Below are 24,445 nucleotides of genomic sequence, written 5' to 3'. Positions count from 1 at the left end.
CTCCAGAACTCTCCCTTTGTACCTGCAAGCTGGCCAAGAGAAATGACTCGGGGGGGCACTTCATCTCCCGGACTTCCCAGTAGCAGGGCATAGAGCACAGTTGTGGGTTGCAAAGTGGGCCTGGGAAGCCTTGTGCTACGCAGAGGATGCAGTTTCTCCCTTTGGGGTTCCAGCCCTGCACATGGGGCTGCTGGCACTGCCCTCCCAGGTGTCACTACCAGGACTGCTGTACCAGGACCGCTTTCCCTCCTCCTGCCAGTCTCCCACCAGCAGGTGCTGGGCTCCAGAAAATGTGTCAGGAAAGAGGCCAAAGCCTCATTCAAGACAGCGCAGGCTCATTCAAGCAGCTGAATTACAGGCCTTCAGCAGCAGCTCCCTGGCTGTAAATCTCCAGCCAGGACAGGATAAGCATGGCTCTTCACTCCTCTCATCTGCTCTGGCTTGTCCCCGCTCTGTTTGCAGAGACAATTCCCCGGGTCCCCAAGGGTCCCACTGCAGCAACCTCACCTAAGCAGGCACCATCAGCCTGGTGGGACATGGGGGAAATGCCACCCTGCGCGGGAACCCGATTGTCCTGGCACTGTGCTCTTACTTGCCGTGCTCTCCCTTGGTGATGCCCTAAGTCCCCAGCCCTTCCCTGCTCCCCTGGCTGCGTGGGTCTTGACTCCAGCACAGCCACTTGGTCCATTGGTGTTGGAGCATCTCTCCCGCTGTCGGGATCTGTCCTCTACGGAAGAAGGATGAGCAGAGGTTTGCACTCAGTCAGACTGCTGCCAGCAACAGGAAGCTCGCCTGCCATCCTAGGAGATGGGCGCTTGGACCTACAGCTGGTGGTGGCTGTGCTCTGTTGCGCCTGGCAGTCACAAGCTCTGTTGTGGCCTCGGGGTGGTCTGTGGGACCTTAGTCAAGTCAGCTGAGCTCCCTCTTCTCCCAGCCCTGCTCAGTGCCCCCATTTCTCAGCGCTGTGCAACAAGGTGCACTGCATTAAATTGGAGCAGTTTCTCACCTGGTGCAAGTGAATGCTGAGATGTGCACTGCACAGCCCTGAGCTTCATCTGCTCAGGCTAATGCTGGAGCCCCCAAAAGCCCCCAGAAAGGCCATGGCATCAGCTAGGTAGGTGTGTTCTTACCTTTCCTATGGCTCCCTGCTAGGAGTCATGGAGGAGGAGATGGCAAGCAAAGGCATGTTGCACAGGAGGGTGGTGGTCTGTAGGCCCAAGGGGCTGCCTCTCAGGTAAAGAGAGCAGCAGGGTCCCAAAGGGAAGGGGGCTGCTCCTGGTCAGGGGGTGCTGTTCACTTTGCTGTGCCCTCTGTGCAAGCCACGAAGTGGCTGGATAGTTCACTATCACTCGGTGGTGGAAAGTTGCCATCTCCCTCATCTCACACCAAGAATGACCCTGTCTCACTCTGTCCCTGTCTTACAGCAACCACGGCCGATCGGTTCTACAGGATAGACCGCGCACAGGTGAGTGCAGTCTCGGCCTCCACCATCATCCCCCCTGGCATCTCTGTTCAGTTTTGGGCCCCTCTCTACAAGAAAGACATTGAGGTGCTGGAGCCTGGCCCAGGACCAGCCCTGGCACCTCCAGGGTCCTGCAGAAAAGGGAGGAGGTGTGGGTGGGAGCACAGAGACTTGGCTTGGAAGCTGCCTGCAGAGCCCTGCAGCAGAGCAGGTAGGGAATAGCAATGTAGCAAGGCTGGCCAGGGGGCCCAGCGACTGGGGTCATCTTAACTTTCCCTAATGATCTGGAGAGGAGGACATGGGGATGAGGTGTACAGGTCATCTGCTAAGTTAGCAGGAGATAGGAAGCCTGAAAAGGACAAGGAAATGTGGAGGCTTCCCAGGCATAAGTCCCAGGACTCTTCAAGCCACCATCGCTCTACTGAGCAAGTGGGTGGGCTGCAAGGCATGGGATGTGAGGGGATGAAGCTATGCAGAAGTAGGTCTTGCTTCTGAGGAGGGCTGATTTATGTCTTTCAGGAGCACCTCAACTATGTGACAGAGATCTCTCTGGATGAGCTCTATGTCCTGGACCCAGAGCTGGTGATCACCCAGACTGTGGGCACCTCTCCTGCCATGCCTGACCTCGTTGACTCGTCTGCTACACCCACTGGGCACCATTTTGCATTCCCCTCCTCTTCCTCCTCTCCACCCTCCTCTCCTGCCCCCAGGTGAGTCTGGAGTGGGGGTGCTGGACCTCAGGAAGGATGGGCAGTGATGCAAGAACCAGGGCTGGCTTCACAGCATTGACCAGGGAGGAATTCAGTGCTGAGTTAGACCAAGGGGTGAGATGCCATCCTGTCTTCCCTGCTCCTCTGCCAGTGCTGCTGGAAGCAGTGGGGCATCACCAGATGGCTCAGCCTGGCCTGCAGGGTAAAGGGCATGGATGGCTTTTGTCCCATCTGAGACCAGCCTCAGGTACGGGTGAGCAACAGAGCTGGGAGCAGCAGTAGAAATGGGAGGTGGGAAGAACCCAGATCAGGGAAGAAGCAGAAGGCATGGCCAAAGAGCGGCAAAGTCCCTTGGCCTGCCTCTCCTCCTGCCTGCTGGAGGGGTGCCACGGGCAGGCTTCTTCCCAGCCATCCCTTTTGGATGATCTGCTGCCGGGACTGGCGGGGTTAGTTACACCTTTTCTTCTTCCCTTCCAGTGCTGAGCCTGAGCGCTGCCTCCCGCACAAAGGTGAGCCCTGTCCCAGCCTCTGTCGCACCCCCTCTCAGGTCGTGCTGTTTTGGGTCCCTGCCACGTTTTTTTTGGCCTGGTGTGCAGGCAGGAGCTCTGCTGCCTGTGTGCCAGGCAGGAGCATTGAAGCCCTGTGGGCGGGTGACCCCAGAGGTGGGCAGGAAAGACCTGACAGTGATTTGTGGAGTGGCCTGGCCAGGCGCCTTCCCGGCTCTGCGGTGCAGGAAATGACGTGGCGAGGGGTTAATCCCCCACCTGCAGAGCTGAGCGGGCTGGGTTGAGGGGCTGTCTCTGCCAGAGGGCTGGAGGGAGGTGGGGAGGGAGGTGGGAACACAAGGTCAGGGGCCTCACCAAGCTGAGCAAATGGAAAGAGTTTCCTGGAGCTTTTGTGGAGCCCAATGCCTGGAAGTGTGAGTGAGTCATGGGTGAGAGGCATCTCGGCTGCTGGCTGACACCCAGGAGATCTGCTCCCTGCTTCCATCACACGTCACCCTGCCTGTGGGCAGAGACTGCTCCCCAGCACATGCTCCTCCCTGGGGCTGAGGTCTGGCTGTGCACCCGGCTATGTGATGTCTCCCTCCTTCCCCTGGCTTGTCCCTTACATGCCTGAAGATGGAGGAGCCACGTAAAACCAGTCTGACCAAGGGGTTAGCACCTGGAGGAGCTCATGCTGTACCCTCAGCTGACTGCTCCACGCATCTGGTGCCCAACCCTTAGCTCCAGCATTAGATAAATGGCGTTGCAGCTTGACTTTTCTGACCCCAACCCATCTCCTTTGCAGATGACCTTCTGATAGAAGCTGCCAAGAGCGGCAACTTCAGCAAGGTAGGCACTCCCACTGCAATGAGCAGCCAGGGCTGGCTCTGGGCAGTCTCCCTGCAGCCTGCTCAGCTGGCGTGCCCCTCGGGCTATGGGGAGCCCTGCCAGCCGCGCTCCACAATTGCCCTGGAGCAGCTCCTGTCAAGGGCCTTCCTCCAGGAGTGGTGGCTGGAAACCAGGCAGGCTCCTGGCAACAAGCCCTGTTCCTCTCCTGGGGGACATGGAGGGAAGGGACTTGGCAGCATGGCTGAGCTGGACAAAGCTCCCCGCCAGGCCCCGAATATCCACACAACCTGCCGGGCACCCTGGGGACGCGGTTTCAGGGCTTGGGGCTTGGAGCTGGGAAAGGCAACTCATCTCAAGCAATCTGACAATCCTGTAGTTCCAAGAGCTGCACCGGGCTGGAAGAGACCTGATGGTGCGAGACTCCTCAGGCCAGACTGTCCTCCACCATGCCGTCAAATCAGGGAGCAAGGACATCGTCAAATACATCATCGAGAACGGTGAGCTGGGGCCAGAGTGCCACCCTTAGCAAAGGAGCCCGACAGCCAAAAAAGCTCAGCGCTCTGCTCGGAAGGGGTGCTCCTGGGCTTAGATCCCTTCCGTCCGGTTTTGCTACGTCCTCCTTTTGGCATATGGGCTTTCCCTGGCATCTGTCTGCCAGCGCTGGGGTGCCCCCGTGGCTGTTGCTGCATCCTGGCAGGGACCAGCGTGTCTCTGGGAAACATTTCTCAATGTCCTGCTTCAGGGCAGCTGACCTGTTGTTTTTGGCAGCTCTCACTGAAATACAGGCTGCTTTATTTTTATTTGGATGTTTCTCTGTAATGAGTCCACAACAACTCTTCTTCCCTGGGCTCAGGCTGGCCTGAGTGCTTTGGAGCCAGGACCTTTGCAGGCCTCATAGAAATGGCAGCCCCTATGGAAAGATGCAGAGTGTGACTGGGAGTAGGTGGGTCTGTCTGCCCCGCAGCTGGGTCTCACTCGCCCTGCACTGTCTTTCTCTCCACAGCCCCTTCAGAAATCCTCGATGCCACAGAGGAGGAGAAGTAAGTTGCTGACTGACCTGCATTACGTGTTGGCCAGACCCTCTGTGAGGTGACCAGTCATCTGGGCACTTACCAGCTGCCCTCGCTCTAGTTACCAGTCACGGTTCCCAGTCCGCGCTGGACTGACCCTCCCTGAGTAGCACCCCCACCTCTGCCAGGGCTGCCTGAACAAGCATGCAACCCACCATCAGCTCCTGCTGCCTCTGAACTGCTGTCCCTCGCTGCCACCCGCATGTGCTGCTTGTCCCTGTTCAGGGGGACATCTCACATGTCCCGCTTTCTCCTCCCCAGCGGCGAAACCAGCTTGCACCAGGCTGCAGCCTTACGCCAGCGCACTATCTGCCACTACATCGTGGAGGCTGGGGCTTCGCTCATGAAGACGGACCTGCAGGTGACAGCGGGAGGGCTAGCAGGGGGGCTTCGGAGGGGGACCGGGGGGCTGGCAGGAGCAGGGCCAGCAGGAGAGCCAAGCAAGGGTGCTTTGGCTGGGGTCTTTGTCAGCCAGAGAGGAGCTGACATGAAGCACCCATGCTTGCCCAGCAGAGCCCGGCTGCAGAGGGGTTAAATCCCTCCCCTCCCCACGCTTCTCTCCCTGTTGTTTTATTAAATTAAAAGCGAGGGGCTGGAATGTCTCATCCCTGTCTCCCCCTTCCCACCCTCCGGGGTCAGAGCAAGGACATTCTTGCTGTAAGCTCCCTCCCAGCTGCAGGGCTCCCCCCGCTCTCCCCCACGGGCGGCCGTGCTGGGGGTGCTGGGAGCTCCTCTTGGCGGGTGAAGCTGTCCTGCAGGGAGCAGGAGCAGGCAGTGGCGGCCCTTTCCCTCGCATGTCAAGTTAATTGAGATGTGCCTTGGTGCCAGGGAGTTGCGCCAGCCCTGGCAGAGGAGTTGGGGGAAGGGGGCTTGAGGCTGTGTTTTGGTACCAGAAGTCCCTGGGGCTGGCATGCGGCAGAGAGGACACGGTCGCTTCTGTCTGGTGGAGGCTTGTAGTGATGCACTGTAGTGAAGGAGATGTAGAACAAGCCAAGAAGGTGCAGTCTGTGGGTCTGGGACACAGGGTAGGAGCCCAGCCGAGGGGTGGAAGCTTGCTGGGGCCAGTGGAGCTTGGGGACCACCTCAGACAATGCGCAGACCCATTACCGCTGCCAGGGAGGTGCTGTACAGACAACCTCTGGCTCCCTATCGCTCCTCCTTGGTCCTGGTCTAGGGCTTGGGCCTTGCACTGCGCCCAGAGCGGGGCTGGCCTGGCTGGAGACTCAGCTGGCAGGGGCGAGAGGACAGCTCTGGGGGCACGGCCCCTCTCTGCCATCAGCCCCCTCATCTGCCTGAAGGAGGGGAGCAGCCCCCAACCTGCCAGCACAAAAGGCAGCCCCGCTCAGGCATGCCGGCTGCCCCAGGGAACGGGGCTTGCGCGTGCCTGTGCAAACGCGTGTCCAGGTTTGTAGCTGTCTGGGGACCCCTCAGCGCTGACCTCGCACGGGCTGCGGGTCACAGCCTGCCTGCACAGGCAGGAACCCAAACCCAGCGTCAGACCTGTAGCACGGGTTTGGTGCAGGCTGATCATCCATCCCACACCCTGCAGCGGTGAGGGAGGCCAAGCCTTATCGGCTGGCGTGCCTCAGCCCGGCCGGGCAGAGGGGCCCTGGCAGCTCCGGTTTCAGGCTGTGGGCAGGCAGCGTTGCAGTGGGACTTCTGCAGGGGGACGGGAAAGAAACTCAATTCCTCCTTCTGTTTTTTTCCCCCCACTTTGTTAAATGAGCGCTTGCATAAAGGAGGCCCCCGAGGAAAGCCGGCACCGAAGCACAGAGATGTCTCCATCCCCCTGCCTGTGTGCCTGCTGGGGGATGTGTGTGGGACCATGGGGCATACTCAGTCTTGGGGTGCGCATGTGAAAGAAGGGGTTTCTCGGTGCATCGCACCTCTCCGCAGCTGCGCACGAGTGGGCTTTTGTCCACAGCCGCATCCAGGCCCGGCGAAGGCTCTGCATGTCTGACCATTGTTTCTGCTGGAGAAATATGGCTGTGGGTCACCCTGGAGGCCTCGGCACCCCGCCGCAGCCGCTGGTGCCCCGCTGTGCACGTGGGGACGAGCCGGGCAGGCCGGGCATCCCTTCCGGGGCCGGTTTTCAATGGCAGTGGCAGAGCGCCAGGTTTCCGCGGCCTTTCTCAGCAGCACGGCAGAGCCCGAGCGCTTGGCGAGGAGAAGCGAGGAGCAGGGGGAGGGAAGGGGGAGAGGAGACGGAGCTGGGAGCTGTTAACAGATTTGCTTTTTATGGAGTGCGGGAGTTCATTAGTGGACACAGTCCAGATGGCTGCAATAAGCTGGTGAAATGTGATCCTCCTCCGGGAGCAGGAGCGCTAGCCGGGCTGCGAGAGGGAAGGGGGGTTGGTATTCCTGGGCATTCCCTAGACATACCCCTCATTCCTCACCCTCTCCCGCCTGCCTCCCCAGCGCTGGGGAAGAGCAGGTCATGGGGACCAACCTTTGTCTCCTCTCAGGGGGCTGGTGACGGTCAGGGCCAGTCTCTGTCCTGGCCCGTGCGTGGGGCTGATGGACCTTCAGGGGACAGCTTCCAGCCCTGCAGCAAAGTCAGGCTTATGGCGAGCACATAGGCATTTGGCTACCACCTGCCTCAGGGCTTGGCTGCGGGCTCTGCTGGACCCAGCTGTGGCCACCTTTTTGGTGGGGGAGTGGGGGCACCTTTGGGTGCTGTGGCAGCATTTAGGCAGTGCTGGATGCCCTGACATCTTTTGTCTCCCCTATGCAGGGAGACACCCCCAAGCACCGGGCTGAGAAAGCCAATGACCCTGACTTAGCTGCCTACCTCGAGAACCGACAGCACTACCAGATGATCCAGCGTGAGGACCAGGAGACAGCTGTGTAGTGCTCGGCGTGCCTTAGCCCAAGCCAGCTCAGGCAGAACGAGGAGAGGACAATGCCAACCGGCAGAGCTGTGAGTCTGGCCCAGCCCTCCCTAGATGTCAACCTGGTCCCCGGAGGAGATGGAGACAGCAGAGCTCTGCCCCAGGCTGGGCTGGGACTCTGTTTATGAAGACAGTGGGCATTTGGGACTTGAAGCCTGGCTCTTTGTGTGTCCCCCCCTTCACATTCCCTGCCCTGAATGGGCTCCATCCCACAGCCCTGTTGGGACAGGCCAGGCTGAAGCCCCCAGTCACCCTTGTGCACAGGAGTGATGCTAGTGCCCGCTCCGCAAGCTCCTACTTATGATCCTTGTGGGATATCATTGCTCGCCCCCTCTCCCTGCCGTCAGTGCCCCTCCTTTAGATGCTTGGCTAGGTTCATGTCCTGCTCCTCCTCTCCTGTCTGGTACAGCCACGGGAGGCACAGGCTGTGTGGGCAGACAGCAGAAGCCGTGAGTCTCAGACTTTGCCCCAAGGGAAGCACCGTGACTTACTGCCCCTGCCTCCTCCCTGCTTCTGTTGGTTTGGGGCTGCCCCGGGTCTCTGTGTGGCCCTACCAGGGTCTTCTGTGGCAGGGAAGTCCCTGGTGCACCCAGCCTTTCCTCAGCTGCCCCAGCCCCAATGCTCTGGAAACAGGGCAGCCACCACCCTCCTGGTTGTCTTTAGTGCTCAAGCCAGTCAGCAGTCTGGCCCAGGGCAGGGATGAGTTGGAGGAAGGCTACTGAGTCCTCCCGCCATCCTTCCCTCTGCAGGGCTGGCTGGGGCAGCCTGAACACCCCGTGTCTGCTGGGCATCTCTCCGTGAGCCCGCTGCAGCACGTGGCCGTGGTGGAGAGCTGTGCTTGGCCTGGGCAGAGGCTGCGGTGGAGCCCGTTCTATTTCCCAAACGCTGATTTGGATCTGGCTGCCCTTCCCACTTCAGCTCCCCCCCTGATGCTAGAGGTTGCACTGGACTGGAGGGGCAGTGCTGGGGTCAGTGCTGCTCTCAGGGATTTCCCCCATGCCCCCCAACCTGTCAACATGCATCCTCTGAGTCTGACTCCTGCTATCCCCCGAAATGGGCGCAGGGCTTTGCAGGGAAAACTTGGGAGCTCGCCCAGCCCAGACACAAGCTCCCTGGGCAGGTCACCAGCTCACCCTCTTCAGTTTTAGCAGAAAGAGGGATTTGGATGCATAGGAAGCATCAGGGCTCCCAGCCCCGAGTCACACGTGCAATGGGATGGCATTTCACCCACCGCCTGCCACAGGGCACGAGGCACCATGACCCATCTTCCCTGCCGATGCTGTGGGCGCTGAGCATCCACAGAGGCATCAAGCCAGCCCTTCAGGAAGGCTTTTGCAGAACTGACAGTCTTTGGGACCAGGAGGTGCTAGCAGAGGAGGAGAGCTAATGGCTCTGGGCCTTGCAGCCTGCTTGGCACCTTTGGGTGGGCGGCAGTTGTGAAGCGGGTTGCTGCTCGCACCTTGGGTCCCAAGAGAGGAGGAGGAGGAGGATGCTGCGCAGGGTCTGTGCGGTCCCAGCTGCACTCACACCCAGCTGCGCCCACTGGGTAGTGCTGGGTGGCACCATTTGAATCCCTCCTAATACCAATACCAAAAAAAGAGTATGAGGATACTGCAGAGAACCAGAATACCCTTCAGGCTTTTTGGAGGATGGGGGATGCCGTGGTGGGGAGCAGAGGTGCAGGACAGTGCGGAATGCTGGGGGCCAGTGGCAGCACTGGCAATTAATAACGACAGCACACCAGTCTGTTCAGAGCTGGGATGCTCCAGCAGCACCTGGAGTTCCCATCAGCACTGCTCTCAGGCCACCGACAGACAAGGCACTGTCATCTTCTCAGAGGTCCAAACCGCTGCCCCTCCAGTCAGGTCACCCAGCCTGGCCCAGAGGCGTTTGCAGCCCCAGCTTCCCCCTTTCTCCCTGGTTTTGTATCTTCCCTTATAGTTTTTGTACAGGTAGTTGAGAGACACACTGTCCCCCTCCCTTCCTGGCCCCTCCGTGCGTGCGTGAGCTGAGTTGCTGTGCAATTCCAAGCCTGGCTTGTATTTCAGCAAAGGCGGAGGGGGTGTTGGTCGCCCTGCCTGTGGAGGGCAGGGGTTGTGTGCAATACCTGGGTCTGTGTTTCCTAAATGCTGTCGTAGGATTGTATTTTTGTAACTCTGTGAGGGTGCCGGCTCCAGCAGGCCCAGGGCCTGGCATGAGCCTGTGTTCCCATCGCTTTTCGACTTGGACTGTTTGGATGTTGTTGTTTCTTGCCATTGAAATAAAGAGATGGATGTTTTAGTTCCTGTCTCCCGCTGCATCCGCAGGAATGTGGCAGGCGCAGCACCAGTGACGCCCCGAGCAGTGCAAGCGAGGTTGTACCCTGGGGCCTCTGCCCCTGTCCCAACTGGGGGTACTCTTGGGGGAGTTCCCTGCTGGGCCAGGTCCTTGCCTGCTTCCCTGCACAGCATCCCTCTGGGACAGTTGCTGGATACAGGGTCTTTGTCCTGAGGGACTTTCTCCCCCATTCTGTGGCATACATCAATATTGGGTGTAGCGTGGAACAGGGAAACAGCACACCACGATCCCAAGTGATCCTGAAGGGCTTGGAAGTATGGGTTGGGAGCTGGCACCCTGCTGTTCCTTGCCCTGTTCCAGTTCCTCCCTGGGATGGGAGGCAACAGCTAATGGCTGGTACTACAGCGGCATCCAGCCTCCAGATTTCAAAATGTTTGTCGGCTTTTTTTGTGGTGAGCTGTCCCCAGCCACGCTGCTCTGCAGCTCTTCCCGTTTGTTCCCAGCTGCAGAGGGGAGCCTTAGGGTCCTGCCTCCAGTGCTGAGCACGGGGGCTGCACTGTCAAGGGCTGGGATTATCTCTGATGCTCCAGCGGGAGGACAGCTCTCCGATTACAAAAGTGGGGGATTAGGGATGCTTCTGCTTCCAGACTCGTAAGGATGACCGCAGCCAACGCCATCTCTCCTGCAGAGTTCCCTTTGCAAAAGGGAGGTGATGGTTCTGGCCAACGGTGTGCTGGTGAGGGAGCCGGAGATGGACACGGTGGGTGATGGGGAGCTATACTCCTACCTTAAACTCAGATTCCTGAGGGCAGCTTGGCAGCCTGCCTGTCGCTCCGGCTGCCCCCTCTCCGCCCAGAGAAGCAGCCTCCTTCCCCGGCTGCGTTGTCCCTTCCACCCCGCCGTGCCTCCCTTTCATCGCCTTCAGCCTTTCAGCTCCTGCCCAGAGCTAACAGTGGGGGTCTGTAGCGGGTGTAAGGCACACCAAATTGTCCCGGCCTCCCTGGGCTGCAGCCCAGGGACCAGGCGTACGTGCGACTAGGAGGAGGGGGCCCACTCTGCTTCAGTGCCCAGACCCCAGTGCGTTGGCGCTTGGCCCGTGTCTCGGCGGCAAGGACCGTCAGTAACCATGGCAATGAGAGTTTTCCAGCCGCCTTGGTGTCAAATTTATGGTGGGGGAGAGAAGGGGTCCCAAAATACGATCGCTGTGATGGGGGTGTAAGGAAAGGGGCAGTCTACCTTCGGGGGAGAGCCCTGCCCTTCTCTCCAAAGGGTTTCAGCATCCTTTCTCTCTTTCAGCCGGGTGTTGGAGGTCTGGAGGTCTGTGTGGCCTCCCGTGGTCTGGAAACACCCCGGGGGGTGCATGCATAGGGGACACACGTGCAGGCTGGGGAAGGCCGTGCAAGCCCAGCCCCAGCTGAACAGAGCTGGGGTGACAGCAGTTGGCCCTGTTAATGATTACCTGCCCCACGCCTGCCTCCACAAGCCCGAACAGGGAAAACGCCCCCCCGTCCGCAGCTGGGTCCCCACGCTGGCGCTGGCAGTGGGGTAACAGTGCCCCAAGGATCAGGCTTTGACTGGAGGTGGAAAATGTGGAGCCGCCATGCCATGAATTACCTTGTGACTTTTTTAGAGGTGAAAAGCTTGAGTTAAGGAATTGCAGGGAAACACACCTGGGTTGGTCACACTCCCTCTCTTCCCTCCTTCCCTCAGTATGAGGCCCCTTTCTGCAAACACAGCCTCCTGCTGCTTGTTTGAGCTGGGGAAAGGGCCGTTCCCCCTCTCTGCATCCCTCCAAAGTGCCTGAAGGGTCCAAGCACGGCCACTGCCGAGAGCCATGTGCACCAACGCATCTCTGCTCTCCCACAAAAGTAGCATCTGTCTCTTGGTCCCCAGCCTGAGGAGGCAACAGGAGGGGAATGGGAGCGGCTGGAAATGGAGGGAGGAGTGAAAATTTGCACAGAGCTTCACCATACCTTGGGCTGCTCTGCCCTGGGGACCCCAGCGGGGTCTCTGACTCCCAGCCAGAGATGGCTGAAGGAAAGCAGCAGCGCTTGTCCCCACACCCAGCCCTTTCACAGCTCCGCCAGGCCCTGGTTTGCTCATCACAGTCCCATAACTCAGACTTGCAAACCTGATGCCACTGAACCCCAGCCAAAAGCAGCACACCTAGGCCCTTCCCCTTCTTCTTGACCATGAAGTTTGTCTCTTCAGTTTTCTTCAGCTTCAGTTTAAAGGCCCAGAGATTGAAGGGGGAGGACTACCGGCTTTGCTACCTGTCCAGCTGCCAGGACCCATTTCTGCACGCTGTGCTCAAAGGCAGAGCCCGGCATGCCCAGAGCCCTCGCCACCCAGAGCAGCACCCCTTGCTGTGTGTGTAGCGGGCAGGGGACATGACGTGCTCCCATGGTTGCTGGCCCTCCTTGAAACCTCTGCAGATGTTCAGGAAACTACCGGCAGGGTGTGAGTTAAATGTGGGAATCTCTCAGCAAGCAATTCCTGGTTGTGAAGCAGCTCATAAAAAATACACCCCACCTCACCTCCCCCCCTAACCCCACCTGTGGCGGCCCTGCTTTCAGCAGCCTTCTTCCAGGGCAAGGGGTGGAAAAATGTCTCCGTTCCTCACCACAGCCCCATTCTTCTGGCATGACACTCGCCTTTCTAGCTGGTAACTCCAGAAGAGAGTTGACTTGGCCCCTGCCTCTCCTCACCTCCTAAGAAAAGGGGGTGGATGGGGGGAAGGGAGCAGTCACGTCTGCAAGTTCCTTGCACCCCCAACCAGCAGGCTGATCTCGTATCGCTGCTTGGTCCGAGGAGAAGGGTTGTGGTGTGGCTGAGCTGGGGACAGGCTCAAAGGATGGAGCTGGGGAGACACCTGGGCCAGCATGAAAGTGATGGGCTGCTTTGGGTGCTGAGCAGGTACCCCCCTCCCCGGCGCCCTCCTACGAGGGGCAGAGCCAGCCGAGGAGGGTGAAAAGGACCATGAAAAGTGGGTCCATCGATGTCAGTGGCATTGATGGGGAAGGAGGCGTCCACGGAGCTGGTGGAGACGCAGGGTGGTTCCCTTCATCCAGCCCCAGGGACCATCTTTCAGCGGGTCTGAGAGCGGCGGGGAGCCCTGCCCGGCGGTTCAGCTTGCACCCCTTCATCCGCTCGGCAACGCTGGGGTGCGTGGTCAGCTGAACCCCCACGGCTTCGTGGGTGCCACGCCGCAGAGCCTGGAGGAAGGTGAGACACCCCGCCTAGGGCGGGGGGGGACACGGGGACGTGCCCCACCGTGGCCTGACCCCTCAGGGAGCCCAGCACCCTCAACCGCTGAGCAGGGCCCCCCCTCCCCGCCCCCCGAGGGGGGCCGCCTGCCCCCGGGGCCGCGCCCCCCCCCGCCGGCCGACCGGCCTGCCTTTGTGTATCGGGGCGGGGGGGGGCAGAGGAGGAGCTTGCGAAAAGTTTTGGGCTAAAAAACCACCTTTTTGCTGCCAGCCGAGCCCGACGTCAGGGGCCGCTGTGCGCTGCGCGGGGGCTCCGCACGCGGCCGCCACACAAAGGCAGCAGCTCCGCACCGCTCCGCACCGCTCCGCGCACCGCCCCGCAGGTGAGTGTGCTCACCCCCCCTCCAACTCCCCCGGTGCTCGGGATCGGACCTCCACCCCAAGCCCCCGCGGCCGGCGGCCTGACGCCACGGGGATAGGCGCTGAGGGCTCCCCGGCGGGAAAGAGGGGCTCTGCCGGGGGCGGGGGGGACATGGCCCTGGCTGGGGAGGGGCTGCAGGGAGGGCGATGGGGACAGGGGTCCCGGGGGCGGCAGCTCGCCTGCGAGAAGCCGGGGAAGTGCCTGGAGGTGCAGGAGGTTTTGGAGGGAGGCAGGACTCCTGGAGAGCGGGGTTGAGGCAGTGGCCCGGGATCTTAGCTCCCCCCCCCGCCCTCCTTCCCCTCCTTGGGGGCCACCCCACACCGGTGCGGAGAGGGCTCAGGTGGTGGGAGATGCTCCGGCCGGAGCCCGGGGGGCGAGGGGGGAGACCGGCCGGAGGGGAAGGGGCTTTACAGCGTCTGCCCTGGGGAGGGAGAAGAGGGTAGAAGCGTGGAAGGGCGCAAAGCTCGGGCTCCCTTCTCCTGGCAGCGGCGAAATCCCTACTGGTGGGGTGCTGGGTACCCCAAGATCATGGGCTTCCCAAGGTCTGGGCTCCCTGCCCGGAGCCTGGGGAGCAGCTCAGCCCGCGGAGGGGGCAGCGGTCCTGCGCCCATCTCTGTCATAGCCCGCTGCAATCTGAGCCGAGCCGGGAGGTCGGGCTGCTGGCAGGGGGGTGCGAGGGGGCTCCGGGGGGAGCTGGGCAGGATGGGGGTGGCAGTGCCTGGCCCTCAGCGGTGTCCGGAGAGGGGTCCAGGCTCCCCCCATTGCAGTGCTGGGTATTTGGGCTCAGCTTCAGCATCACCAGGCGGTTTAATTTATTTTTTTTTTTCATACAGCTGATCCTAGATTATTCAAACCCAGGGCAGCTAGAGGAGCGAGGGGAAGGGGAACGGGGACTGCCACGGTGTGGCCAGGCTCCAGGCTGCTCCGCTTGCGTGGCCCTTCCAGGGACAGACCAACGCGGTGCGACAGCCAGCCGGGTTTGGAGCAGGAGAGGAGCCAGGGCCCTGCAGGGATGCGGGAGGAGCTGGGCTGTGCAAACACGACTGAAGGCGCTGGCAGCCCGGCCAGGAACAGCTCTTGTTTGACCAGCAAAGAAGGGAGCAGGCTGTTTGGAAAACCAGTTGGAAAACTGCGCTCCCTTTCCCTTATGAATGCTTTAGGATGTGCCACGGCAGAGGGTCCCTGCAGACCTTTGCCTGGGCAATGTGATGTGCCAGGCAGAGCCTGGGAGCTGATCCAGGGGCTGTAGCTGGGCTGCCCCTCAGAGCCCCCCACTCTCCACATCCCCGTGTACGCGTGGGCAGGGCCCCACGGTGCCCATTGGGTGGGGAGCAGAGGGTGTCCGTGCCTGGAGGCAAGGCAGGGTGAGGGAGGCTGCTGGGGCTGTCTGCCCTGGGCACTCAGAGGTCCCATCCACAGGACCAGAGCTGGAAGGTGCTGGGCTGGGAGGGAGGCAGGTGCAGGAGGATGGAAGAAGTTTACAGAGCACCTGAAATTAGGGGGATGCTGTGAAGAGTGCGGGTGTCAGAGCTGCTGCCCCATCCGAGCTGCTGCAGAAAGCGGGACAGGAGTGCCCATAACTCGGCTCAGCCCCAGCCTTGCCATCTGTAGCTGGCCCACCGGGGTTGAGCCCTCGCCCCCTTTGAAGGCAGCTGGGTGGGAACAGGGCTGAGCTGTGCCGTGCTCGGCAGGATGGCTCCCAGCCGGGCTGGGCGAGGGGGAAGGCAGCTCTCACCCCCTCGGCTGCGCCTTCAGCCAGCCAGGCTGTGTAATTCCCTGTGACAGTTCAATGCAGAGCGAAGCCAGCAGCTTCGTGGCGGCGGACGCATGAAAGGTGAGTGCACTGGAGCCTGAATAATGTGGGGAGCTGCTCTCTCCGGCACGCTGCCCGGGGAGCCGGGGGGCAGGGAGCAAACGCTGACCCCGGGCTCTTCCCTGCGCTGACATCCCACGGGGCAGGCGAGCTCTACAGCCCCGTCCCACCGAGCCCATCGTGGAGCCAGGATGGGTGTGATGTATTTGCTGGCTGGCTGCTGCCCTGTGGATATGGGTGTCATACTGAAAGGCTTTGGGGGAACAGGGAAGGGGCCACCAGACTTGAGACGCCAGCTCTACATGTCTGCATTCCTGCTGGTACCCCAGCGTTGGCAGCAGTGTCCCACAGAGGCTCGTGGTGGCAGCCGGAGGGGAGCCGTCACCTGGCCCTGGGCCACCAGAAGGTGGGGACAGGGACCCAGGAGCTGCTCCCTTGTGTATGTGCACCCTCATACCCAACCTGCTCCCAGGTGCGTGCACACACGTGCACACACCCCCCCTGCGTGCAACGGGTGTGGTGCCAGCAGCAGGCGCAGCTCTCCTACTCCATCACGCCAACCAGCTCCCACGCTGTGGGGACTTTTTTTTTTGGATGTTTTATCCGCTGGTTTAGCTCTCACACCCCTCGTGGCAGCAGGATTGGTTTTGCTGCGTTTTTTTCTTTCAGCCCCCCCCAGATTCCTCTGGAGCTGGAGAAAGACACCATGGCAGCCTTGCCCACCCGGCCCTGGGGCTCTTTGGTGTGGGGCAGCAGCCTCCTGGGTGCTGCATAAAGGAGCCACAGAGAACTAGAGGGGGTAGGAGCTGGGGTCCAGCACCAGGGAGCAGGACCCCCGCTGCCAGCGTGCAGGCAGGGCTGCTTTGCTTTCCGGGGGCAGGAGCCGCACAGGCACTGAGGTAGCCTTGTGCTGGGTACACCCAACCACAGGGCCTTCCCCAGCTGCTGTGTGGGGTGCAGGAGATCCCCACGGAGAGCATTTCGGCTACAGGCAGGGCAATGGGGGGCTGAAGGGATGGGAACAAGCTCCCAGCCCAACATCTCACTCCCAGGCAGGCTGCCCACCGTGCCCCTCCTCACTGCTGCATTGCACCCTGACCCCTCACCTGCCTCATCCTCTCCCTCCTCCCCAGGCAGGATGCAGGTTCGGGGCCTCCTCCTCCTCCTGGCACTGATCCTGCTGGCTGCCACTGCTGAGGCTGGCAAGAACAAGAAAGGTGAGGGGCAGACCAGGGCGGGGGGGGCTGATGAGGTGGGGGACAGCCCCGGGTGTGCTCCCATGTCCCTGCAGCGACCACTCGCTCCCCCTTCCCTCACAGAGAAGGCAAAGAAGGATGGCTCTGAGTGTGAGGACTGGCGCTGGGGACCCTGCGTCCCTAACAGCAAGGACTGCGGCCTGGGCTACCGCGAGGGAACTTGCAAAGACGAGAGTAAGAAGCTCAAGTGCAAGATCCCCTGCAACTGGAAGAAGAAGTTTGGAGGTGGGTGCATGTGACAGGGTGGCTGGGGACTACCCTGGGCTGGGTGCTCATGCCAGGCCCTGGCCAGCTCTGACACCTCTCCCCTCTCTTCCAGCTGACTGCAAGTACAAATTTGAGAGCTGGGGGGGGTGTAGCGCTCAGACAGGTGTGAAGACTCGCTCCGGCATCCTGAAGAAAGCCCTGTACAATGCCCAGTGTGAGGAGATTGTCTATGTGACCAAACCCTGCTCTTCCAAGATCAAGTCGAAATCCAAAGGTCAGTCCCCACCACTCCTGTTCCCGAGGCTCCTGCTGGAACCCCAGGCAGGGGCTCTCGAAGGGTAGCTTGGCCTGCTTTGGGCTTTGCAGGTGGTGTAGGGGACTGTGTAGGATGCTCTTCCATGTGCACCAGCACATGTGACAGCCCCAAAGTCCAGCTGCTGGCTGGGTGGGATGCAGGTGCTGCTAGGAAAAACCCTGGTGTCCCCCCACAAGTCACCACCAGCTTCGCTGGGACAAGGATTTCCCCCTCTCCTCAGTGGGGCTGGTGCAAAAGGTGGCTTTGCATGGAGTGGGGAGGCTGCCTGCAGGGATGCGGCCCCTGCGCCGTGCCAAGCCGGCCATGCTGGCTACGTTTCTGCCATGGCAGTGCCTGGGGGATCGGTGAGCTGGCAGCGGATGCACTAACTCTTGTCTCCTGTGCTTCTCGGATGCAGCAAAGAAAGGCAAGGGGAAGGACTAGAGCTCCGGGAAGCCAGCATCCTCGTCAACCCCTCGACACAGTGCCCACGGGTCTGGACGCCCAGCTGCAGCCGGCCCATGCTCCAGTCTTCCTCCTCCTCTCCTTCCTCCTTTCCCTGACCTCCTCTTTCACTGAGTTGCCTTTTTTTAATTGCTAGTGTTGTAGAGAGCAAACCCACCCACCCCACAGGAGGGGCTGCCCCCCCTCCCTGCTGCCCCACCTCTGCCAGTGCATCCCACTCGCCTCCTCTCACCTGGCATTGGGGTTTGCTGGGATGTGCCTGGGAGAGCTGGTATGGAAACACACATTTTTCCACCCTCTGGCACAAATGAGTTGCCTTTAGCACATCCTTTGGCAAGCCCGGGAGCCTCCTCACTCCTCTGCCAGTACCAGTGCTGGAGGGAAGGGCTGGGTGTTGAATGCTTGAGTAATCCCATCACTCATTCCCCTTACTCACGTGAGGACTGCTCTCTGCTCAGGGAGTGCTTCCAGCATCCTTTCAGCTGGGGCACAATTTCCCTGCAGCAGGAAATGGGGAAAAAAGAAAGCCACCGCTCCCGGGATCCACCGCATCCCCTCTCCTCCATCACTTCTAACTGTGTGTCCATGCTGGGGCTGCAGCCCCTCTGCCTTTGACATGCCAACTCTGGTGCTGGGTGGAAGCTCTCACTTCTTTTGGAAAATGGGGTTTGTTTTCTTTTCCAATAAAAATCTTTTAAAAAAAAATATTGGAACCCACCTGTCATCCGCACAAGGTTCTGCTGTGCCGCAAACCCCAGCTTTGCCAACCCCACCGGGACCAGCAGTGAAGTCACCATGCGGCTGGTGGCGGTGGCCTGGGTGCCACACACATGTGGTCCTGGAGAAGGTACATGGCTCAGACCTCACAGCCTCTTCTCTGCAGCGCTTTGGGCTGCCCCTCGCCTCAATCTTGGAAGGAGGGATGGGGCTGCCACCCGCACACTGCAGGAAATGTCACCGGTAGATGACATTGGAAAGCTGGGGAGGAGCACCAGGTGATGACCCATTCATTCCTCATGCCATAGCCAATGGTTTCAGGTCCGAGGTCTTTATTTGTCTCGGGGTGGGTTGGGCTGTGGTTGTAACAGTTAAAAAAAAACCCAAAACCCACCAGGCATTTTGGGCACCACTATATGAATTATCCTAAAGGCAGTGGGTGGGGGGGTGTCCCCATCTGGGCCAGGGCAGCCTTTCTCCACGTTGCACAGCATCGCCCTGGCATGGGGCTGGGAAAGACATATGGATGCAGAGTTTGCCAGTGCCAGCGTGGCCCCATCCCATCCCTCGGCTGTACCCAGCTGTGTCCACCAAGGCTTGCAGATCCCCAGCGTTGGGAGAAGCTGAGGAGCAGCCACGGGGTGGTCTGGGGTGCGCTGGAGATGCTGGCTAGAACCCGCATGCTGTGGGCTCCGCTGCAACACCAATGGCAGGGTTACGTCCATTTACAAAGCTCAGCAGCTGGCTCCTTCGGCCTCCCTGGGGTGTTCCCCTGCACCCAGGGCAGGAGTGGGGCTGGGGGCCACCGCTGTCCTCTCCCACCCCCGGAGCCGTGCATCAGACCTCCCACACCCACCATGGGGAGAGCAGGGACCTGCTCATGGCCCAGATGAGACACAGGGCACCTCAGCCACACTGCAGACCCTCTTCCCAACCCTCTCCAAGACCTCCCCAGCTCCCCCTATCCCTCCCCAGGACAGTTATTTTCACTGTCATTGCTGCCCACTTCTCAGGGACCACACTCCCCTTGGGGCCATGGCAAGAAGTCCTGCACCACACCACTGCTTTTCTTTGCAGTTTTAGTTTCCGTCGTTGTAGGCTGTGACTGGGTTTCGCACTCCTCGACCAGGAGTGAGATGTTTGATTTGTCTGTCTGTCCAGCCAATTGCTGACGGAGGGCAGAAAGGGCACAAAGGGGAGAGCAGAGCTGAAGCCCAGAGAAAAAGCCTCCCACCCCAGTCCCTGGGTGAGGATGTACGATGGCACCTCTCAAGGGAAAGGAAGGAGCTTGCCACATCTGCTAGGGTGCAATTTTGACTGCCTTGGGAGGGGCCTGGCTGGGCCAGCAGGACTCCCCACGAGCATGCCCACACCAGCCTGGTCCAAGATGGTTGGCAAATGTTTGGCCCAGGTTTCTTCGCATTTCTTGGGTAATAAATAGTTTAAAAGCCTATTGAAAGCATCCAGCATTAGGCTGTCTGCATGCAGACAAGCTCTGATGCCCTGGAGATGGTCAGCCAGGGGAGCAGTGGCATCCAGTCTTAGAACAAATACTGATGCCATTTGGCTAACCTCTCAAGAGCAAGAAGCTGGGGAGGGCTCCTGGTGACCAAATCTCCTCCTCTTGCCTCCAGCTCTCCCACTGTCTCCCCAAGTTAGTCCCCAGGCCCGGGGTGACTGGAAGGAGCTGCAGCTCAGAGGTGCCTTGGACCTTTGTCAGCATTGGATGAAGGGCATCATCTGCAATCACTGCATAATCTGCACTGTTGTGAGTGGGGAGCAGAGGATCCCCGCCCCCCCCCCCCCCCCCCCCCCCCCCCCCCCCAGCAAAGGAGGCAAAGGGAAGGGCTTCCATGACATTGCTGAAGTGGTCCCTGAGCGCCAGTTTATCTGGCTGTGCCAATGTTCCTGTACTGGCACATGAGAAGGTGCTTGAAGGTTTTCTTGAAAGTGGCATTGCAGAGGGCATAGCAGGCTGGGTTGATGGTGCTGTTAACATAGCAGAGCCAGTAGCCAATGGACCACACTGTTTCAGGTACGCAGGTCTCACAGAAGGTGTTAATGAGGACCATCACGTTGTATGGAGTCCATGTGATTATGAAGGCTAGCAGGATAGCAAATATGGTGCGGGTGACTTTCTTCTCCCGGGCTGCCATCTGGCGCTTCTTCCGTACTTGGCTCCTGGCGATGCTAGCAAACTTCCTGGCAACGTTGGCCGGGCGGCTATTGGCCAGGGAGTTGTGCTCAGAGGCTCCTGCCTTAGCTGGGACAATCTCGATGGCAGTGACGCACTCGCTCCCAGTCTGCTTGGTGACGATCTTAATCTTGGACCACTTGGAAGATGGGTTCACCCGGGGGTGGGATGGGCTCTGTCCTTGCCCTGCTGGCAAGATTTCTGCTGTGGGCTTGTCTTTTGTGGTCTGGGTCATGCTGACAGTGCTGGACTCATTGGAGGTCTCCTTCTCCTCCTGATGGCCAGTGGCCTCTGTCTGTGCTGAGGGTTGGTCATCTACCTTTCCATTCCTCACCTCCTCCTTCACCTCCACAGCCCTCTTGGGAGAGTTATTGTTGTTCTGCTTGATCAGGGGGCCCTTGAAGAAGCTGAAAGACTTGCCTTTCCTCTCTTTCCTGCTTTCAGGCTTGTGCCTCCTCACCCTGCTCCTGCTGGCCAGGGAGATGTGGATGTACAGCACCGTCATGATGACCACAGGCAGGTAGAAAGCAGCAATGGCCGTGCCGAAGGTCACCGCTGGGTTGGAAAGGAACTGGATGTAGCATTCCTTCTCAGGGACTGTCCTCTTGCCCACAATGAACTGCCAGAACAAGATGGCAGGGGCCCAGAGAATGAAGGACAATATCCATGCAGCCGCTATCATTAGCCCTGCCATCTTGGTGGTCCTCCTGGCCGGGTACGTCAGGGGCTTGGTGACACAGAAGTACCGGTCAAAGCTGATGATGAGCAAGTTCATGACAGAGGCATTGCTCACCACATAGTCCAGGGCCAGCCACAGGTCACACACCACAGCCCCCAGTGGCCAGTAGCCTTTGATGATGTAGACCGTGTAGAGGTTCATGGAGAAGACCCCGATGATGAGGTCCGCGCAGGCCAGGCTGAAGAGGAAGTAGTTGTTGACAGTCTGGAGCTGGCGGTTCACCTTGATGGATAGCATCACCAGGATGTTCCCCACCACGGTGACAAGGCTGAGCGAGCCAGTGACCGTGGCGATGAAAACCAGCTCCACCGTCTTGTAGTTGGTGGGAGGCTGGATGGCCACCTCAGAGTGGTTGCCCAGGGTGAAGTTGTCATAGGTCAGGTTGGCCATCTTCGCCTGCCAGGGCTGAGCAGAGAGGTTGTGCATGGGGTCTGCAAGGGGAGCGGGGACAGAAAGGGAGAATATCATACCTGCCAGCCTGTGCTGGCAGCATTTGCTGCCTCCTCAGTTTCCCATGTCAGCACTGCTCTTGGCTAGTGCTTGAAACCCCCCTGGCACTACTGGGCTTCTCTCTGCCATTGCAGCCCTCCCACAGGACCTCTTTGAAGGCACTTTTTGTGTCCCCATTTAGCAATGGAGGAGACACACGGGGCTGCAAGGAGAGGAGCAGGGACAGGGCTGGGGACAGCCCTTTGACCAGAGTCCCTTCTCTGCAGGGACAGGAACCATCGCCCAGCCCTGGTGTGCCCCGGGGAGGCACACAGTGAGGCCGAGGGGCTGCAGGAGGCTGCAGAGCTGAGCAGCGATGCACAGCTGAAAGGACAGCACGGCATGGAGCCGGTGCCCTGCCCCAGGGATGAGAGCAGGTCTGTGGTATACCCCAGGCATGTCCTGCCAGCCTCCCCAAAGCACCTCCCAAAGATGGGGCTACCCCACAAAGCCCGTGCCATGGTCCGCTCAGCTCACCTGTGTCTCTGGCAGCAAACAGCTCCTTCTGGAAGATGAAATCTGGGACAGGGAAAACAGCAAGTTACACTACAGCTTCAGCCCCAAGGGGTTCGTGCGAGGCCCACAACGTCTTACTGGGGAGCACCAACCTTTCCGTCAGAGGTGGCCTTGACAAAGGGGTGACACTGCTCAGAGGCAGATGTTGAAAACCCAAACAAGGCTGAAACTTGTTTGGCTTGGCCTGGTTCACAGCCCAGCCCCGACAGGGCCAGGGTGGGGAAGGGGCCACATGAGTGCCATCAAGCAGAGATGCTGGGAAATGCTGTGCCACATCACACTGCAGCTGCAGCCACACTGGCCACGGAGATGTACGGGGTGAAGACAGCTGTCTCAGCCTGATACATGGAATTATTTATGAAAGGTGGCAAGAATTATGGACAGAAAGAATGTCTTCATCCAAACCAAGATGCCTGTGGTTAACCCCCCAAGGTAAGAGGAGAATAGGCCTTAAAAAAAAATAAATCAGTGGACCAAAATTGATGTGTTGGGGTGAAGAGGAATTTCCTGGAAGGGGAAGGAGAAGTAAAGGCACTGGGGGAGGTAGGCTGGACAGAGGAGCTTCCCATTGGACCTGCCTCTTCCACACCACCCAGGCCCCCAAAACCTGCTGGGCCTTCACCAGCCTCACCCTGGGTGCTGGGCACACCCCGACCCCACCAGCCCAGCAAGGGCAGCCTCTCCAGCAGCCCCGCGCAGGTTGGTGAGTCCTGCCGGGTTGCCCATCGAGCCCCATGGGCGCTGCAGCCGGTAGCCCAGCGGGAGCCGGGCCGGCGGGCGGGTGGCCACGCCGGAGTGCGCAGCGGGAGCGCTTGGCACCGCCTGTCTCTGCAAGCTGGCTCGGGCAGCGGCGCTGGCTCCAAACGCCTGGGGCTCCTGAAGCTGGTTTTGCTAAATGTATAAACACACAGTTAACACCCAACTCTCTGAAACAGGGTTTGGCAGGTTTTGGGATCAATTCGTGTATTTAAAGTCTTTTAAAAGAAATGCCCTTGCCTTTCGTTTGTGGGGAGGGTAGGAGATTTCTGCCATCAGCAAACAGCCAAGGGTTTAATATAACTGCTTTTTAAAGAGATGCAGGTGTGAGAAAAATGTAAGCATGGCTGCTGAGATGCTAAAGCTGGGGTACCAACATAGCCATTAAGGCTGCTTCTGCATTAGCAAGGCCACAGCTGCAATAGTGGTTGGGCTTTTCTTACATGCACAGGGGAAAGAAGTGGGTGAGGGACAGAGAAATACCTCTGTACCATTATCCTCTGAGCCTGTTACATGTGGCCCACGAAGACGAAGTGCTTTGAAAAGAAAGCAACACCCTTCAGTAGATACTAAATTCTAAATACTGATGGGGCGAGGAAGCCTGGCGGCACTGCCCAGCTTTGCACCCAGCTCCAAGCACGAGGGATGCATCAAGGGAGAGGGAAAGCGGTTTCCGCTGCCATCCTTCCTGGGCACCCAGCCAGGGAAGTGAGAAGAGGTGATAAGTGTATAAAATAGCTTAGAAATATATAATCGTGGCAGTTTGGGGGTTGGTTTCAGTACAATTGAAATGAGTTTTAAATTCTTCACTTCTCTCAAATGGAGAGATTTAGCTGTCATTCTTGTAACAGCTAATCAAACCAATCAGACAAGCTAGCAATCAAGAAGACATCTACCCCAGCTCTTTCAGGAAGAATTTGAAAATCCTGAAAAGAAACCTTTCCTTTGTCTCTGCTAAAATAAGGGTTTCAGTTTTTTCACTTTAGTTTGTGAACCGGCATCCTCTTCTAGGTGCATTTAATTAATTATCAACCTTGACAGAGGCTTGTGTTCTCGGTTGCCCGAAGTAAGAAAAGTCCATCTCATCCCCTTCATAAAACTGTTTGTACAGGTCACAAGAAATGAAGGAGAAGACTGGTGCAGCTCCCCTCGCATGTCTTTGGATGCCACCCAGAGGTCATGCTGGAAACTGGTGTGCTGAGACACCGCAACTGCAGCCCCAGGGTGAAGGACTTAAAACGGGTGTTTTGAAAACGAGCCTTCACTAAAGGGCAAAAATAGAGCAATCTCCTGTTTGAGGGTAGGAGGGTGAATCAAAATGGTTGAGGGTGTGAAGTACAACACAGGCGTACAATAACATATACAAGCTGGAAGATGTGTACACCACGCACCCTCACCTCAGACACCCTGGCTATTTTCTGCCATGCCTCAGCCTATTGAGCATCCCTTCTTTCCTCATCCTCTGCTCTTCCCATCCTGCTCTCTCTCTCTTCTGCCCCTGACACTCTCTCTGAGCTCATCGGGACTAAATGCCTTCCCCATGCCCCCCATCTCTCTCCTCCTGCACCTCTAGGAGCACATTTCTCCTCTCCCTCCCCTCATGCTCTGGCTTCATTCTCCTTTGCCC

General features: G+C 59.3%; 3 protein-coding genes across 5 annotated transcripts in view; 2 read left to right on the top strand and 1 right to left on the bottom strand.

The window, feature by feature from the left end:
* The window catches only part of DGKZ (diacylglycerol kinase zeta), a 48,086-nt gene extending 38,339 nt beyond the window's left edge, over positions 1-9,747 (top strand). For all 3 annotated transcript variants that reach the window (XM_074824084.1, XM_074824083.1, XM_074824082.1), the window contains 8 exons: positions 1,425-1,465; positions 1,982-2,172; positions 2,650-2,681; positions 3,463-3,506; positions 3,883-4,003; positions 4,510-4,546; positions 4,838-4,937; positions 7,311-9,747. In XM_074824084.1, the coding sequence (XP_074680185.1) occupies positions 1,425-1,465; positions 1,982-2,172; positions 2,650-2,681; positions 3,463-3,506; positions 3,883-4,003; positions 4,510-4,546; positions 4,838-4,937; positions 7,311-7,427 (683 nt within the window). In that variant the 3' untranslated portion in view covers positions 7,428-9,747. The remainder of the gene's footprint in view (positions 1-1,424; positions 1,466-1,981; positions 2,173-2,649; positions 2,682-3,462; positions 3,507-3,882; positions 4,004-4,509; positions 4,547-4,837; positions 4,938-7,310) is intronic.
* A 3,468-nt stretch (positions 9,748-13,215) lies between these two features.
* On the top strand, positions 13,216-18,112 carry MDK (midkine). The gene is made up of 5 exons (XM_074821526.1): positions 13,216-13,333; positions 16,318-16,401; positions 16,504-16,665; positions 16,760-16,921; positions 17,361-18,112. The coding sequence occupies exons 2-5, from the start codon at positions 16,323-16,325 to the stop codon at positions 17,384-17,386; spliced, it is 429 nt and encodes a 142-aa protein (XP_074677627.1). The 5' UTR covers positions 13,216-13,333; positions 16,318-16,322; the 3' UTR covers positions 17,387-18,112.
* Positions 18,113-20,010: 1,898 nt separating this feature from the next.
* On the bottom strand, positions 20,011-21,483 carry CHRM4 (cholinergic receptor muscarinic 4). The gene has a single exon (XM_074821525.1). The coding sequence runs from the start codon at positions 21,481-21,483 to the stop codon at positions 20,011-20,013; it is 1,473 nt and encodes a 490-aa protein (XP_074677626.1).
* Positions 21,484-24,445: the final 2,962 nt, after the last annotated feature.

This window comes from Strix aluco, chromosome 4 (genome assembly GCF_031877795.1).
Source record: "Strix aluco isolate bStrAlu1 chromosome 4, bStrAlu1.hap1, whole genome shotgun sequence".
Lineage (NCBI taxonomy): Eukaryota > Metazoa > Chordata > Aves > Strigiformes > Strigidae > Strix > Strix aluco.
This window is presented reverse-complemented; position numbering and strand designations above follow the sequence as displayed.

Coding starts and splice junctions, on each gene's coding strand:
- CHRM4 (XM_074821525.1), bottom strand. CDS start 21,483: ATGCACAACCTCTCTGCTCAGCCCTGGCAGGCGAAGATGGCCAACCTG.
- MDK (XM_074821526.1), top strand. CDS start 16,323: ATGCAGGTTCGGGGCCTCCTCCTCCTCCTGGCACTGATCCTGCTGGCT. Junction 16,666..16,759: donor CTGGAAGAAGAAGTTTGGAG/GTGGGTGCATGT, acceptor CCTCTCTTCCAG/CTGACTGCAAGTACAAATTT. Junction 16,922..17,360: donor GATCAAGTCGAAATCCAAAG/GTCAGTCCCCAC, acceptor TCTCGGATGCAG/CAAAGAAAGGCAAGGGGAAG.